The following is a 15,066-nucleotide window of genomic DNA, read 5'->3' as shown; positions in this document are numbered from 1 at the left end:
CAAACCCTGCTCCTCTGGCTAGCTCATTAACTAGGAAGTAGGTTTAGCTGCAAGGATTCCAGTGGGGAAAAAAAAATAATAATACCAATGCATTTCACATAAAACAACTGTTCATCACCCATCTGAAAAAGCAGTCTTGCTGCAAAGGTTTATTATGAAATAAATAAAAAGTCCATAAGAGAAGTTTGAAAAATCTATTTTATGAAGCTTTAAGATGCACTGAGTAGAGTTTTCTATGGTTACATTTTAAGCTCAAAATAACAAAGTTATTTTGGGCAAGACACTGAAATGCCAAAAGATTTGATTATCATACAGGTGGAAGATAACATTTACGTAGCATTTTCTAACAAACTGTCCCATCAAAGGAATTGTATTTACACATTGCAAACATTACCTAGATTTAAATGATGTCTTGCATTTCGTTTCTTGGGTTTTTCTTTTGTTTTTTTCTCTAAATAGGTAGGACCCAGGAATATTATTCAACTGACTCCAATGCTATGGCCTTCACAGTGGTTATTACAAAGGTATCTGCTTCAGGGCCCAGGTTCCCCTTGCTTTAGCAGCATCAGTGCCAGGGCTGCCCGTGAAGCTTGAGCACACTGCACAGCCACAACATTTCTTGTTTCTTTGAATTGTTTCTCTGCACCAGTCAGTCCAGTATCCCTGAGATAGGAACCACTGTAGTTGGGAGGGTCAGGCTCTCCAGAAGGTACATACGTGATCACTGGTGGCTATCCCTGGGATCAGATGTAAACTTTGCTGAGCCAAGGCTTGAATGTTTCTGGTTTTAAACCCCACTCAGTGTTTAGTGGCAGCGAGTCGCTTCAGCAGAGGCTCATCATACACCCAGCATTCTCCATCCTCATGGAATAACTGGAGCAAAGGAAGTAACCCAGTGTAAGCTTTTTATGGTTCAGTTGGAAAGGAAGAAATGCTGCAGGTTAGAGGGCATTTGCACTGTTCCAATAAAGCTCACCCTTGTTTCCCACGAGGTCTCCTTCTCCTTTCTGGCTCTGGCTTCAGCTCTCTGTCTCTCCTCCAGCGCGTGCTTGGCGGCTGTGGCTGCGTCGATGTCTCTGATTTTCAGGTTGTAGGTGACATCTTTCCATAAGCTTAAAAAAAGAAATTAGGAGGCTGTTTTATAGAAGCAGAGTGCTACAAGGTTGTAAAAATGTGTTGCTGGCTATTAGTCATCAGTATTTGTTTGAATTAACTTATCAAAAGGGCAGAAAACCCCAATACCTATGAAACCACAACTGCCCTGCCTGTTGCTGGGAGTGAGGAGGATTTAGTGAAGCTCCCTGAGCCTCCCTGGAACATTGAATTTTCATGAGGATGTGACCAAACTACCGCTCTCCTCTTCCCCCTTAAGATCACAACCTGCAGCAAAGGCCCATGGAGCTCCTCCATGATTAAATACATCAGTAGTCAGACTGTGTGCTGCAAACATGGGTCTAAGAAACAAACAAACAAACAAAAAAAGGCTTAATTTGCCCATTAAACTCAAGTTCTTACCAGCGAGACTCAAAGTCTTCTTGGTCCTCCAACTTCCTTACCTTCTTCTTAATTGTAGGCATTTGCTTGGTATCTATAAAAACAGCATTCTCCTAGAGAGTGAGATTTAAAAAAAATCAGTTTTTATCTTATCTTAAGAGACTTACAATTAATATACCTTCACAGTCCAGTATGCTGGTTGTCAGGAAATACATGAAAAAACATCAGTCTGTAGATTCTGTTCTAGCTACAGAAATCAGGTTACCTTAAGAATAAATCTAAAAATTAAATTCAGGACTTTTATACTGAATCCTGTGTTCTTGTGATCTTTTGGGCAGCTTCATTGAAGCTTTCAATTAAAGTTTGTTTTAAAAAGAAAAAAAAAACCAACAAAAAACCACAACCAACCAAACCAAACATAAAAGAAAAAACTTTAAGCACAATATTCCATTTCTGATGGGAAAAAAGAAAAAAAGCTGCTTTACCCCTGTTGTGTATTTTGCATACATGACACCGTTCCATTCTCCTTCAATTGAGCAGAAAGGTTTCTTGTCATTGGGAGAACTAAATAAGAAAGAAACAGTCATTTCTCAGCTGTTTCATAGTAAATGGAAGAACCTAAAGGATCACAACTTTATTCTAACTGCAGTACAGTCCATTTTGTATCAGCCAATCACCAATAAAGTTCTGTTACAAGTGAGAAGTCCTGCATGTATTTGTTCATTGGGATAAAGCTTCCAAGGAAGTGCTGTCCCAGAGGAAGACAGGTCTTGCCTTAGGGCTGCATCTGCATTTAGAGTTTAGGAAATTAATTACAGGCATTCAGAACAGATTTAGAGTGAGTTTAAGCCTAAAAAAAAAGGTTTAACAAGCTCAAAGGTTCTTCCCCAGACTACTCAGAAAGACAACTTCACAAATTACATCTATCAGTGTGTGTCAAGAAGTGATTTACAACCAAGTTCTGGAACCTCATTTTGTCAGCATCACTTCTGACACTACAGGAGGTCTCCAAAAGAGATGAGAATCTGCACTGAATTCTCAGCTCTGGGCACAGGTTTAACCAAAATCCACCCAACCACTGGTATAAATATGTGGAAATGTGCAGCAGAGCTTTAATGGCACACTCTGAGCAGCCACATCATGAGGTTTTCTGCTGTATGTTTAGGAGAAATAATGAAGAGAGAATTCAAGAGTGAAATTTAAATTCCTTTTGGCCAACACCTGAGAATGGTTTAGAGCAGGACGAGGTAGGATGCACCTAGGAAACTATTCTGGTTTCTTCTCACAAATCTTGGCTGTGAGAGGGCACCCTGTGACAGGCAATCATGAGCTAAGTTATCAGCTGTAGCTGTTCCAATCTTTTACACTCATGACTGTATTCAAAAACAATGTCAGCATTTAAGCAGGGAAAAAGTGAGATGAACTGAAGAAAGCAGCTTACAAGATCTCAGCTGTAACTCTGTGCTTCTTTCCTCCATAAAATGGTTTTGTGTGGAAGATGATGGAAGCATTGTAACCTGTCTTGGAGCAATTAATGCTGCACTCTCCACCAAGTTCTATCCATGGCACAGTGAGAATAGACCTGCAATTGCAAATATATGTATCCATTTGTAACCTTTTAACTGATAAATATTAAAAGCATGAGATGTTACAAGGCATTACAAAGGAAAATGCCAAGCAGAACATTAACTTGCCTTCCATAACCATTAGGAAAGGTCAAGATGTAGTGTTCATCATGATCGAGGCATGTGACACACCCTGCCAAAGAAAAATAGAAACATTTAAAGAACATCCAGCAAAACCTCTACAAAACTTCTTACAATGACCTGAAATAATTCACCAAAACCAGACACCATAAAAAGGAAAAGTGAAGAGCTTTCTTTACTTGCTGAGAATGTTTAGCTTCTAGAGAATGCAGAGAGTTGTATTCATGTGGAAAAACAGTTCCTAAATTACTTCAGCAGAGAAAGAATGCAGAAGGAATCACTGATTTCTAGATAGATGAACTCAAATTACATGAAAATCAAACATTCCTTGTGTTTAATGTGATGGTTTCTGCAATATGATCTTCTACTGCTAAGTTCACACAACACATACCTTGCCCTATGTTATGGACCCCAATAGACATCCCTAGGAATTTGGACTTGGTCCATATGTGAGCGTTGAACTGTATCCTCTTGTTAAAACATTCTGCATAAAATGCTGAAACTGAAGAAGAAGGTATCAAAAACAGCAGCACAAGACATTTATACCATTGTTTCCAAACCCATTCATTAGGAAATCTCTCAAAGTGGCAAGAGAGCTTGCTATTTGTTTCTCACAAAAACAGTTTATAGAGAGAAAACCTTCAGCCTTCAATTATGGAGAGAAAACATCAATCCCAGGTCTAAACCCAGAGCTGATTTCAGTGTCACTGCCATCCCCACTGCCAAAGTTATTGTCAACTCACTTGGAGGGTGATGGGAGACCTGTTCTGCCACAAATGTCACGTTGTTTTTGCTGACCCACGGGACTGGTCCTTCTGAAACTGTCTCCTGCAAGACACGAGAGAGGATTTTCCTCACTGACAGTGTTTGGAAATCACTGGATGCTTCCAAGAGAAGTTGCTTCCATGTTGAAAGGCTTCTAAAATGCATTGCAATGATTCTAACATATTTGACAGTCTGATCAGATCATTTGATGAGCTCCTTACTCCTGGAATGATGATGCTTTCTAAAGAACTTGCAGCTTTCACTCTTATTTAACAAGGCATAAATGTATTGGAGAGATGCCCTCAAATACAACAATTAAACTGAGAGCTCATGTATAAACCCAATTACAAAGTAATATTTAATTCCACTTAATTTCTTAATGACTAATAAGAGATAGGTGGCAGAAACAGGTTTTAATTTTTGCTTTTTCAAAACAAAAAAATTTAAAAAAAAATCCAAACCAAAACAACCACACCAGGTTGCACTGCAAGTGCTGGAGCTTTTCTCCAGAATCAGGGAGGCACTGTGTTGGTTCATGTGCTTAAGTCTGATTAATCCTTAAGCCTCACTGAAACTTGGACAAAGGAGAGAAAAACTGGTAGATGATTTCAGATCACAAGAGTGTCACCACTGCTCCTGTGCCCTTCACCAGACACACTCCAATGAAGTAAAAAAAAAGGCAAAGACAGACAAGTAAAATATTATCCAAGCTCAGAATCCAAATTTGCAAAGTCCACAGAAAGATTTGATGTATTTGAGAAATTGCACTGCCTTCTGTTGTCAGTGAGGAAAAGAAACCTCACTGTTAAAAACACAAGGTTTTAAGGAAATGATACTTTTAAAAAAAATCAGAACTTTGGAAGCCTCAAGTGGTATGAAACAGTTCAGGAGAAGAAAGAACATTTTCAACATGTCAGATAGTTCTTAAAAAAACCCAATAGCTCCAGTTTTGTTATGCAAGATTTTTTAAATCTCTGTCCAAAGAAAAAGGGGAGGGAGGGATCTGTTAAGAAACTGTCATAGTTTTGTCTACTTTGCCACTTTAGCACAGCACAAGCCCTTTCAGTCAGGACATTAATAAAGCTTTGGGGAATTACTCACATGCATTCTAAGCACCAAAAAACATAGCAGAAGGAACTAACCAGATCATCTTCACCTTCAGCGCCTGGCAACACCCAGTGACACCTGAAGATTTCTCCCAGAATTGGATTGTAAGGCTTTTTAGCAACTGAACCCTTTCTTCCTGCATGGAAAGCTGAAAGGTACCACTTAACCACCTGAACCATTCGTTCCTTTGGATCCTTCTGGTCAGTAATGCTACATGGGCCAAGAGAGAGAAAAGCAGAGACAAAATTAGAACAGGCAGGTACCTCAAAGACAGGAAAGCTTTTTGACTGCTTGGTTGTTTGACAACTAGAAGGGTGACTGCTTGGATTATTTTTACAAGTTCAGATCAAAATCCAAGCAAAATCCTTCAAAATCTACCAATTTATTCTGGCAGCATAAGCAATATCAAATCCCTGATATCAAATATCAAATATCCTGATTCCAAATAGCAAATACCTGACAAATAAGTCCGGATGTGCAAAAAAGTCAGCATACATTTCCAAGAGTGACCTTCTTTCCAGAATGAAAGTTGGAAGAACCACCTGGGTGAAGAAAACCAACTCTTACAGATAAGATACTTCAACATATACAAAAGCATTCTACACACTAACTGTAAAGGTGTGTGTATATAGCACACAAAGCACACACAACTTCCTGTGTCTGTAAACCAACTGCTTTCAAACTTATCAATGAGTTCTGGCATTTGTAAGCCAGTTAACATCACCTAAAAACCCTGAGATTTAACTGGTTCTTGTCTTACCTCTATATCCTAGTTCTACTTAAGAGTATGTACATCTACACAGCTGAGCTCACCAAAAGCTGTTCTTAACTACAGCAACATCAATTTTCCTTTATAGTAAAAAAATCTCATTCCATGTGGTTGCATCCTCCCATGTGCCTCTACATGAAGAGGAAGGTTCAGCTCTGCCTTCCCAGCAGCACTGCAGGTGCCATTCTTGTGGTTCTGCTCTCTGCTGGCACAGACCACTGCAGAAAGCAGTGCTGATCACTGCTCTTGATGCAGACAAGATGCACACTCATGATGCTTTCTGGCAGCTTAACTCAAGATCAGTAATCTTTAAATATCCCAGGAGTCTCCAGAACATATTCTAGATCAATTCCCTACTCAGAACTTCCAGAAACCTTCCACAGTTTACTTGGGAGCTGCAGGCCATTTCCCCAGAAAAATTTCAAGCTTATCTATTGTGAGGTCCAGACCAGAGAGTTAAAGTCATCCACCTAGGGAAACTAATGAAAGGATTTATCTCTCCTTTTCCAGTCTGGAATTACTCATTTACATTTAACCATGCTGCTCAGAAAGATCAGTGCTTTCAGAACCCTGCTCATTCAGCCTTAAGACAGACCCCAACATGAATCACATTCAGGAAAAATTCAACTCTGTACTTGCCAGTCCTACATAGAGCATTTTAAAATAAGTTGTTCAACAAGATCCTAATTCACTAAAAAAGTATTTTACAACATGCTTAATTTCCCCTTTTATTCACCTCTTACTGAGTATCACTGTACACTAGGATCTTGCAGAGAAAGCTAAAGGGCAGGAAAACCATTACTACAGCATGGAAAAACATTACTACAGCATTCCTCTTATGCCAGCTTTACAGGCATTCCAAGGATCAAGTTCAAAGAGAACAAAGAGCTCCTTTCCATAGGAAACTATTTTCCCAAACAGATTTTAGCAGTTATACATATTTATTCTGCATTTATTTTTCCCCACCAAGTAACAACTGCAATTAAAACAATAGCATGCTAGAGAGGTTATAGCTTAACAAGCTCTTAGTACAAACATGCAGTTATATTATTACTTTAACACTGATTTATGCAGAATTTAGGTTTTACTCCCCCCTCCCTTCCCTAAAAACAGTCAGCAACTTTACCTTTGTTAGATCCATTCCTAACCTAACTTGGGACAGCAGATGCATAATAACACTCTTGTGTTCTTCCACTGATTCTCCTTCCCCTTCATCCTCTCGATCATCAGGAGGATCAAACAGATCTAGAAAAACCGAATTGTTATCCTCAAACCTTCAAAGACAGACTGCATTTAATTATCATACATATTAGCTGTCAAAAAGCTCTTATTTAAAAAAACTAATTTTTTTTTAATCCTACAATTCAACAACCTTCCACTAGTTCAGAAGCAGAAGATAAACCCAATCAAATCACAGACTGGTTAGGGTTGGAAGGCACCTTAAAGATCATCAATATCCACCCCCCCTGCATGACCACACATATATTGACAGTTTTCTCAGGTTAACAATCAAGAGCTCCTCAGTGGATGTTCAGAGGCCACTTACCAGCATCATTTGTCCCATTAGACAGGGAAGAATTGAGGGACTCAGTGGTATCTGGGCGTTTCAGGCTGCTCCCTGTGCTGCTCCGTGTCAGGACTGCAGCAGACCCTGAAGAACTGAAGAGAAACAGTCTCACACCTCACAGTGAACTCCTTCAGAACAAATTATTCTCATTTGGCACAGATACACATCAATTCCCTGAGGAGTTCCCTGCTAGATACTGATATATGTCCTGCATGCTAATTCACAGAAAACTGGAGCTGAATGAAGGGGAAAGCTGACTAATTCTGCTTTGAATTAGTGTGTAGCACACCTTAAAATCCATTTTCTGAGTCAGAAAAAAAAAAAAAAAAAAGAGTAAACAGATATTTTGGTGAAAAGCAGCTCACTAAATGTGAGAGGGAATTGCCCATTTACCAAATGCTCCAACAAATGCATAGGAAGCAGACCAGGGTCTCAGAGACTTCATCTGAGCTGGTAGCTTCCCAAGCTTGATTCATGTCAAGAGTTTGGTCAGCAATATATACCTGATGGAATGGGAAGGAGCAGAGGAGGAAACTGCCCTCACAGACAGCTGTGCTGGGGTAAGGGATAATATTCTGTTACAAGGAGTGCTTTTTTTGTCTCCCTCTCTTTTTTTTTTCCCCCTCCCCTCTTTTTTTCTTCCTTTTTTTTTTCCCTTTTTTTTCTCCTTTTTTTTTCCCTTTTTTTCTTTTTCCTTTTTTTTTTTTTTTTAAACTAACACAGCTTTATTTAGCTTCACTTGTACAAGCACACAAGCCATGCCCCTGTAGATAAAACCTGTATTCAGTACAGAGTGCTTATTTCCAGTTACTTACTCCAGACACCTCTTAGGGGAAGAACTGCTCTGGTAGAATTCATCAGCATCATAGAATTCATCCTCACTGCTTGAGTAAGAAAAATCTGGGACTGTGTTTGGAGAGAGGTTGACATGGCTTGGAGAGGTGAGACTGCTGCTAGGTGCTGACTGCCCACTTCCTGTGGAGTTATTAAAAATTACAGATTTAATAAAAAGAAATGAGTTTAAAATCCACCACTCCTGTGTCAGATTGCTCAAATCAATGAAGACCAACACAAACTCAAAAGGTTTCTTACAAAATTAGAAATTATTGATTAAATGCTGATTAAAAGCAAGATGTAGGCCAATACAAGGTTACCTTAATAGCTAATTACATTAGGTGATTAGCACCTAACCCAAGATAGGTTACAAACAGTAAATATTAATGTTTTGTTCACTGTATTTCATGAAGAAATTTACACAGAACTGTACCTGTACTATTTGGTGTTGGAGTCTGATTTCCAAGAGATGCTACTACAGGTCCCACTGGCAAAGATGAGGGTCTCTGCTCTGACTTGCACAACTGAGCAGGTTCTAGGGAATATTTTGATATGTTAAACCCAGATGTCACATTTAAAAATGAATTATATTTTTGTTGTGAAGGAGATTACACATTACTTCACCTCACCTGCAAGAATGAAATCCTTTTCTACTGAAGTAATTCAGACAGAAAAAGACACTTCTGATAGTTCTTTTTTGTTATTAAGAAAAAAATGGCATTTTTAAGAATGAGAGTTATTTAGCATTTATCTTTTCTGAGACCCAGAGTTTCATTTTTTGTAAGAAAATAATTAGAAATGTAAGCTAGTAACCTAGAGCAAGTAGAACATACCAACTTATCCACACAACTGGAGGCAGATTCACCTGATGTCTGAGAAAGCTCTGTGCCTCCCCCCCCCCCCCCCTTCCTTTGCACCACTGTGGTGCAGCTCTGCTGTGTGTGTGACACAGTATCCACCATTACACAGACCTCTCCCCCTCCACTGCAGGTGCATCCTGCTCTGCTCAGGATTATTTCTCCTGAGAAATAATTTCTGTGCACCATACCTGGAGGTATAACTGCTTGGGAAGGCATTGTGCTGATCACTGACTGCTCCAAAGCACCAGGCTGATAAACTGCATCAACGGGGTTTATAGTGCTCTGAGGCAAAAGAAAGAAAAGCACATTTATTTTTTTTTTCTCCATTAAAAATAGTAATAAATAAAGCACAGATAAGAAGAACATTGCGAGCATAAGAAGTGCCCAAGTGCAAGACAGCAAACTCCTGAGAGAGAAAGTAAAACACAAATTGACAGTTGAGGGCATGAGAAATACTTCCCAAGTGGTAAGACTTCAATTCTCCACACAGATTTTCCACTAATCTGAATTTGCTACTGATTTGAATTTTCCTATAAAGAATTCTTATTTCAATGTCCTTTCATAAATACTGCATGCAAAGAGTGGAAAGTTACAATGCAAATCATCTGACAAAGAGTAGGATAGGAAAGCTGTATTTTTAGAACATTATTTTCAAGATTTAATTTGTCCAGACCACAGTAAATCAACCCATAAATTAGAAGAAGAATCATCAGCATCCTTACAGCCAGGAAGTGGATTTGTTGCTGAAACTCTTAGCAAGGCAAAGCTGCCAGTTTGCAATCTGCCTCCACTATAGGACATTTCATTCTACTCATGAATGTGAGCACTGGGAAGATGAAGTACCTCTTCAACCTGGCACAAAAGTCACTGACTTCAGTATATGGACTGGGCTTTTATACAACAAGCCTCTGGGAAATCTAAACTGCAATGTCACTTAATCCAAGTGACTGGATTTGGCCAGTGACTTGGATCCAAGGCCATGACTTAGCCTTGCTTCATTGCACTGTAATTCTGTTATAATCTAAGCACTGTATGAAATATAAAATTTAAGTACAACAAGTGATACCTGTGTGTTCTCCTGGGTTGTTAGGAACAAGTTTTTTTGGAAAAAAGGCACCTGAAACCCTTTTCTTAACATCTTGTAATTTAAAACCATCAATCAGTGTCAGAGCTGCAAAAATCTTCACCTTGGTTTGCTAGGATATAAATGTTGCTGCTGCTCTTAGGTTGAAGAACAAACAAAGGAAGGTTATAAAATACCAAGTTCTACATTAAAAAAAAAAGTTGTGTTTTTAAAAAATATATAGATGAGCTTTAAATTTAGTCAGTACAGTTATTCCTATCCTCTTTTTAGATCAATATTTCAAATATTAGAAAAAGAAGAAAACCTTTTTTTCCTTCCCTTTAGTCTATTAATTTCTATTTGCACGCAGACTGAGGGAAACCGAGTCATTTTAAGTTTCTTTTATTTTCCTACAAAAGGAATACTTCTTACTTGCCTCCTTTCCTGGTAAACTCTTATTCTGAACTTCATCCTACATTTAAAATCAGTCAAGCAGTACAGATGATTTTTTTTTATAGCACAGGGTTTATTTAATTGAAAACAAAACTATCATTCCCTGTTTATTTTTAAAGGCAAAAAATTTGCTTCCTGCATTTTTGTTGCTGTTACTGATTAGTATACAAATAAATAATCCAGCACACACACCATTACTCCACTGTATTCAAGCATAAAATCAGTGTGCCTTTTACACCACTTGAGCTTCTTGTGCAATTATGCATGCAACCCAGGTAGGTCCCTGTCTCACAGTTTAAAATCATGATCTCGTTTGCAGAATTAAGAAATTTAAAAGCCAAGATGGTCAAATGATACACAGGATGTTACTGCTATCCCTGCCTCCCCTAGCTTTTAGGGAAACTAATAACATAAATGATACACTCCACTGATAAATGAAAAATAAACCAAAGTAACTTTGACTTTGTATGCAGGACTGAAATCTCATCCTTAAACAATTCTCCACGCTGCAACAGGAACTGCAGTTTCTTGTTAAATATTCTGGGGAACACCTCCATGGGTTGGAGACTGATGAAGGCAGATCTGAAAGCTTCCTACCCTGAGTTTAGTAACAACTTCAAAACAACCATGCAGACAGGAGACAGTCATCCCACTAGGATATCAAACACTGATCATATTCCTGCCTAACTTTGAAGTGAGATCCTGACCTTTTAGCCCAAGCTAACACTGAACTCCAGAGCACCAAAGTTTCACAAGCACTGATCCATTAGTTAAAATATTCTTACAGAAATGCTTCCTTTTTTCTCCCCAGTAAAAGCCAGCCCACAGGTAAATCAAATAGTGGCCAAACTAATTCAGACTATAGTAAATTGCAATATTTATTTGACATCCCTGAGCTGCAGATCTAATTTGCACACCCCCTTCTGCCTGACATAGTGCCTGGCTGTAAAACCTTTTTTTTTTCTTTTTTTTTCAGGGCAAGGAACTGAATCTATGCCATTACACTAAGACCTGAATTACCCTCTCCACAGGGCAATCCTATATCTTATTTTCAGCAAGATGGAACCAAAATCTGCATGTGCATCTTTACTCCCAAGTTCATAGCAGAAAAATCACTCTGTTAAAGCTGTATGTAATGGAGAGACAAACAAGGCTTGGCAATTATTGTCAGCTGTAAGGAAAACAAACTGATTTTTAGAGTTGTGCTTTACTGAAACCAATTTCCTATTAAAAGTACCTGAAATGTACTCAAGTGACAAACAGAGAATGAAAAAAGAGAAGTCACGTGTGACCGAAACCAAAGATGACAGAAGTTACATTAAAAATGCAGAAGTTATGTTAAGGAAGAAACATTGCTCAAACAGGCGTTATACAACTTTGCATCAAATGAGCAGCACTGTAGAAAAGACAAAATTATTTGAAGCACACAGATAGCTGATCTATTTCACACATAAAGATGCTTCAGATGGAACACAAACTTATTTCTGTCCCGGTTAATTTCCCTTTCATCTGTTCACATGGCAGATTTTTATCTAAATGTTCATAAAACTGCCATGGAAGACACTCAGTACAAAGCTGACCACTCAGCTTTCTCAAGGCAAGGATGTGAGCCAAGCTCAGCAGCTAATGACTCAAGACTAATTTCAACAAGACACTTGAAGCAGTAAATTAGAGAAAGGAAGAAGTATGTTGCAAAATGAGTGGAAATTCAGGTCCCTGCTCACACGTTCTGCAGAAATAAAGGGAGATAAAGATTAGATTTAAACTTACTATAAGTCCATCTGCGTGCTTCTCCTCATTATTTTGGTCCTTAAGGAAAAAATGTTAAAAATATCAACAAAACGATCTTGTATGACTTATCAGTTCTGTGTTAAGTGAGAATAGCAAGGTTCTCTCAGGAGTGTTTACATTTTCAGTCCCCAAATGCTCCTCATCATGAGATTCAGTAACTAAACTGAGATGAAACAACTCTATACACAATCGCTGCACCTCTGAAGATCAGAGTTTTTGAAGGATCTGTCCACATAAGTTTGAATAATTTAAAAATAACCCTCCTGCACTGCAGAATACAGTTATGGTTTACAATGTGGGTTCTTCCCAAAAATCTAACAGCCCCCAAAATGCTGCCTGCAATACCAATGAGTCCCTGAAAACCAAAAGACATGAAATTCTCAGTTTCTGAAGGACTGCCAAAAGCACCTTGTGAAAGCCAGGAAGTGCCTTCATAAGTTAAATGTTTTTTTCTGTCATTAGAGGAAATTACACCAGGAACACACAAGTTAACATCATCCTGCTGTTAGCATGCTTTTAACTCTACCAGCAACAGTATCCATTTTGCTGAACACCAAGCCAAATCCCTCAACTTCTGCTGCCAAATTCATATTAACAGCATTATCAATCCATAACTTTGTTCAGTGTAAACCTTAAGACTTGTCTGTAGAGTATTTCCCCAGAATTCCAGTTGTTACAGTTAAAAGGCACAAGAGGAAAAATGCCACTAAGGGCAATGAGTTCCACTGGGTACAAACAAAGAATAAAGAATAACACTGGACTCCAAAGACATTATTTGTTTTCAACACCCAAAATTTCCATGTTATGGTATCATCTCTAAGACCTAAGAAACAAACCACAAAGATGTTGCAGCATCTGTACTGAAGCTTCCTATCTTATCTCCACGTTGCACAATCAGCAACGTAGCACATTGATGGGGGAAGGAGGGCAGAGGTGCCATAAAACCAGACAAGAAAAGACTGACCAGAAGTGATGGAGTGAAAAAAGGGATGCAAAGATTCAAAATTTAACATCTAAGTGTTCAAAGCCACTTCATAAAACACAGAAATGGATCTTTAAGATTGCAGTTTACTGACTGACACACCATTCCATGTATTCTACAACACATTAGCACAACTGGACATCTTCAACTGGCATACACACAAGCCAAGCGTTCCTCACATCCCACTTAGTTTATTTTGATTGGATTTTGGTAAGTGATGGATGCATTATAACATATTCCCATTTACCTTCATTATTTTTTGAAAATGCTTTGGGTGCAAGTAGCATGATTACACATGTGCTTATCCAGTAACTTTAATTAAGATTTAATTGTCCATGTCCCAGGGCAGGTTGTTTTAAGAACCTAAAACCAGCTCATCACACAATTTTAAAAAAGCAACAAACCCAAAACCACCACAACAAAATAAACAGGTTTGCCTCAGTATACCAAAGTCATCCTAGTAATAAATGGCTGTGTGTTTGAGACAGAGTTGTTCTGGTATACAGAGAATTGGTAATAATTTTCAAGCTATTCAAGCAACCAGAAGGTAATTGTGAGGTCTGTCTCCTATTGAGAAAGGCCCTGCAGAGGAAAAATGGGGGCAGGGGGAGTGTTAATATGATATAATTGCAAATCTACCCCACATACTCCCCCATGGATAAACCAATCTACTTACACTGGTTAATATTTACTGGTACCCAAAGGAGGACTTCAAGGTCTGATTTAGTGTAACAGAAAGCAAGTCTTGGCATCTTTGGGAGACCCAAATTCAGCCTATCTGTGTGCTTATGTGGTATCTGAAGCAGTGAGGCACTGAACCTGACCAAAACATGACTGTAGCAGCCACTACAAGATGAGTGTTGTCCATTATAAACTACTTCAAAACACTCTGAGTATCAGCACCAGATAAGCAATCATACGTTTCTCTCCCCCAATAGATTCATCCACAGCAGAAAAGAAATTTGACATTCAATAGAAACAAGCAAGCTAACTCAACCACCAGCTTTCATCCAGTATGTGAAAAGCAGATTTTAATTCTGCTCTTTCAGATTTGCTAATTGCATAGCAGAGCTTTTTTAAAAAGGAACAAAATTTCCTGGGAATTAAATCTCCGAAAATGACACCTATTAAATACATCTATGTAGTGATTAACCAAAAATGAGCAAATCTTGTTGTACACAGTTTCTCCAACAACTACATTACTACAGCAAGTCACACACAGCTGTGTAAGAAATCCAGTGTACTGCCACATGATCTGCCTAGAAGTGACTGCCAAATCCTCAAAGAATGACATACAGCCTACTGGTTTCACTGTGACAATTCTAAATATTTTAAATTTATAATAATACTTTATTATGCAATAATAATAATAATAATTTATTATATAATTGTATTTCTATATTTTCTATATTTATATATTATTTATTGTATATAATTTATTATGCAATAATAATTTATTTATGCAATAAGTTGCATAAACCTGTGAACTTACACACCTTTTCTTCAGAATTTTTAAGCTACTGATATGAAATTTGAATGTCACAAAATATAAACTGAGTCTTTTAGTGAATGGCATCTGATCCTGAAAGGGTCTAAGATCTTCAATTTTCACTGGCCTCAAAATTTTGTAGAGTGCATCTGGTATGTAGAATGAAGACAAATCTTAGTACTTTCA

At 38.2% G+C, this 15,066-nt stretch overlaps 1 protein-coding gene across 3 annotated transcripts in view; it reads right to left on the bottom strand.

Moving 5' to 3' along the window:
* Window positions 1-395: 395 nt before the first annotated feature.
* The window catches only part of OSBPL9 (oxysterol binding protein like 9), a 56,927-nt gene continuing 42,256 nt past the window's right edge, over window positions 396-15,066 (bottom strand). For 2 of the 3 annotated variants that reach the window (XM_030455037.1, XM_030455039.1), the window contains 16 exons: window positions 12,389-12,427; window positions 9,291-9,384; window positions 8,676-8,777; window positions 8,224-8,383; window positions 7,388-7,500; window positions 6,968-7,086; window positions 5,529-5,614; window positions 5,108-5,282; window positions 3,944-4,028; window positions 3,592-3,702; window positions 3,189-3,252; window positions 2,936-3,076; window positions 1,980-2,058; window positions 1,516-1,607; window positions 977-1,112; window positions 396-873 (listed from right to left, as the gene is read on the bottom strand). In XM_030455037.1, coding sequence (XP_030310897.1) covers window positions 799-873; window positions 977-1,112; window positions 1,516-1,607; window positions 1,980-2,058; window positions 2,936-3,076; window positions 3,189-3,252; window positions 3,592-3,702; window positions 3,944-4,028; window positions 5,108-5,282; window positions 5,529-5,614; window positions 6,968-7,086; window positions 7,388-7,500; window positions 8,224-8,383; window positions 8,676-8,777; window positions 9,291-9,384; window positions 12,389-12,427 — 1,671 coding nt within the window. In that variant the 3' untranslated portion in view covers window positions 396-798. The remainder of the gene's footprint in view (window positions 874-976; window positions 1,113-1,515; window positions 1,608-1,979; window positions 2,059-2,935; window positions 3,077-3,188; window positions 3,253-3,591; window positions 3,703-3,943; window positions 4,029-5,107; window positions 5,283-5,528; window positions 5,615-6,967; window positions 7,087-7,387; window positions 7,501-8,223; window positions 8,384-8,675; window positions 8,778-9,290; window positions 9,385-12,388; window positions 12,428-15,066) is intronic. The other variant, XM_030455038.1, reaches the window with a different exon arrangement.

Source organism: Calypte anna, chromosome 8 (genome assembly GCF_003957555.1).
Source record: "Calypte anna isolate BGI_N300 chromosome 8, bCalAnn1_v1.p, whole genome shotgun sequence".
NCBI classification, from domain to species: Eukaryota; Metazoa; Chordata; class Aves; order Apodiformes; family Trochilidae; genus Calypte; species Calypte anna.
This window is presented reverse-complemented; position numbering and strand designations above follow the sequence as displayed.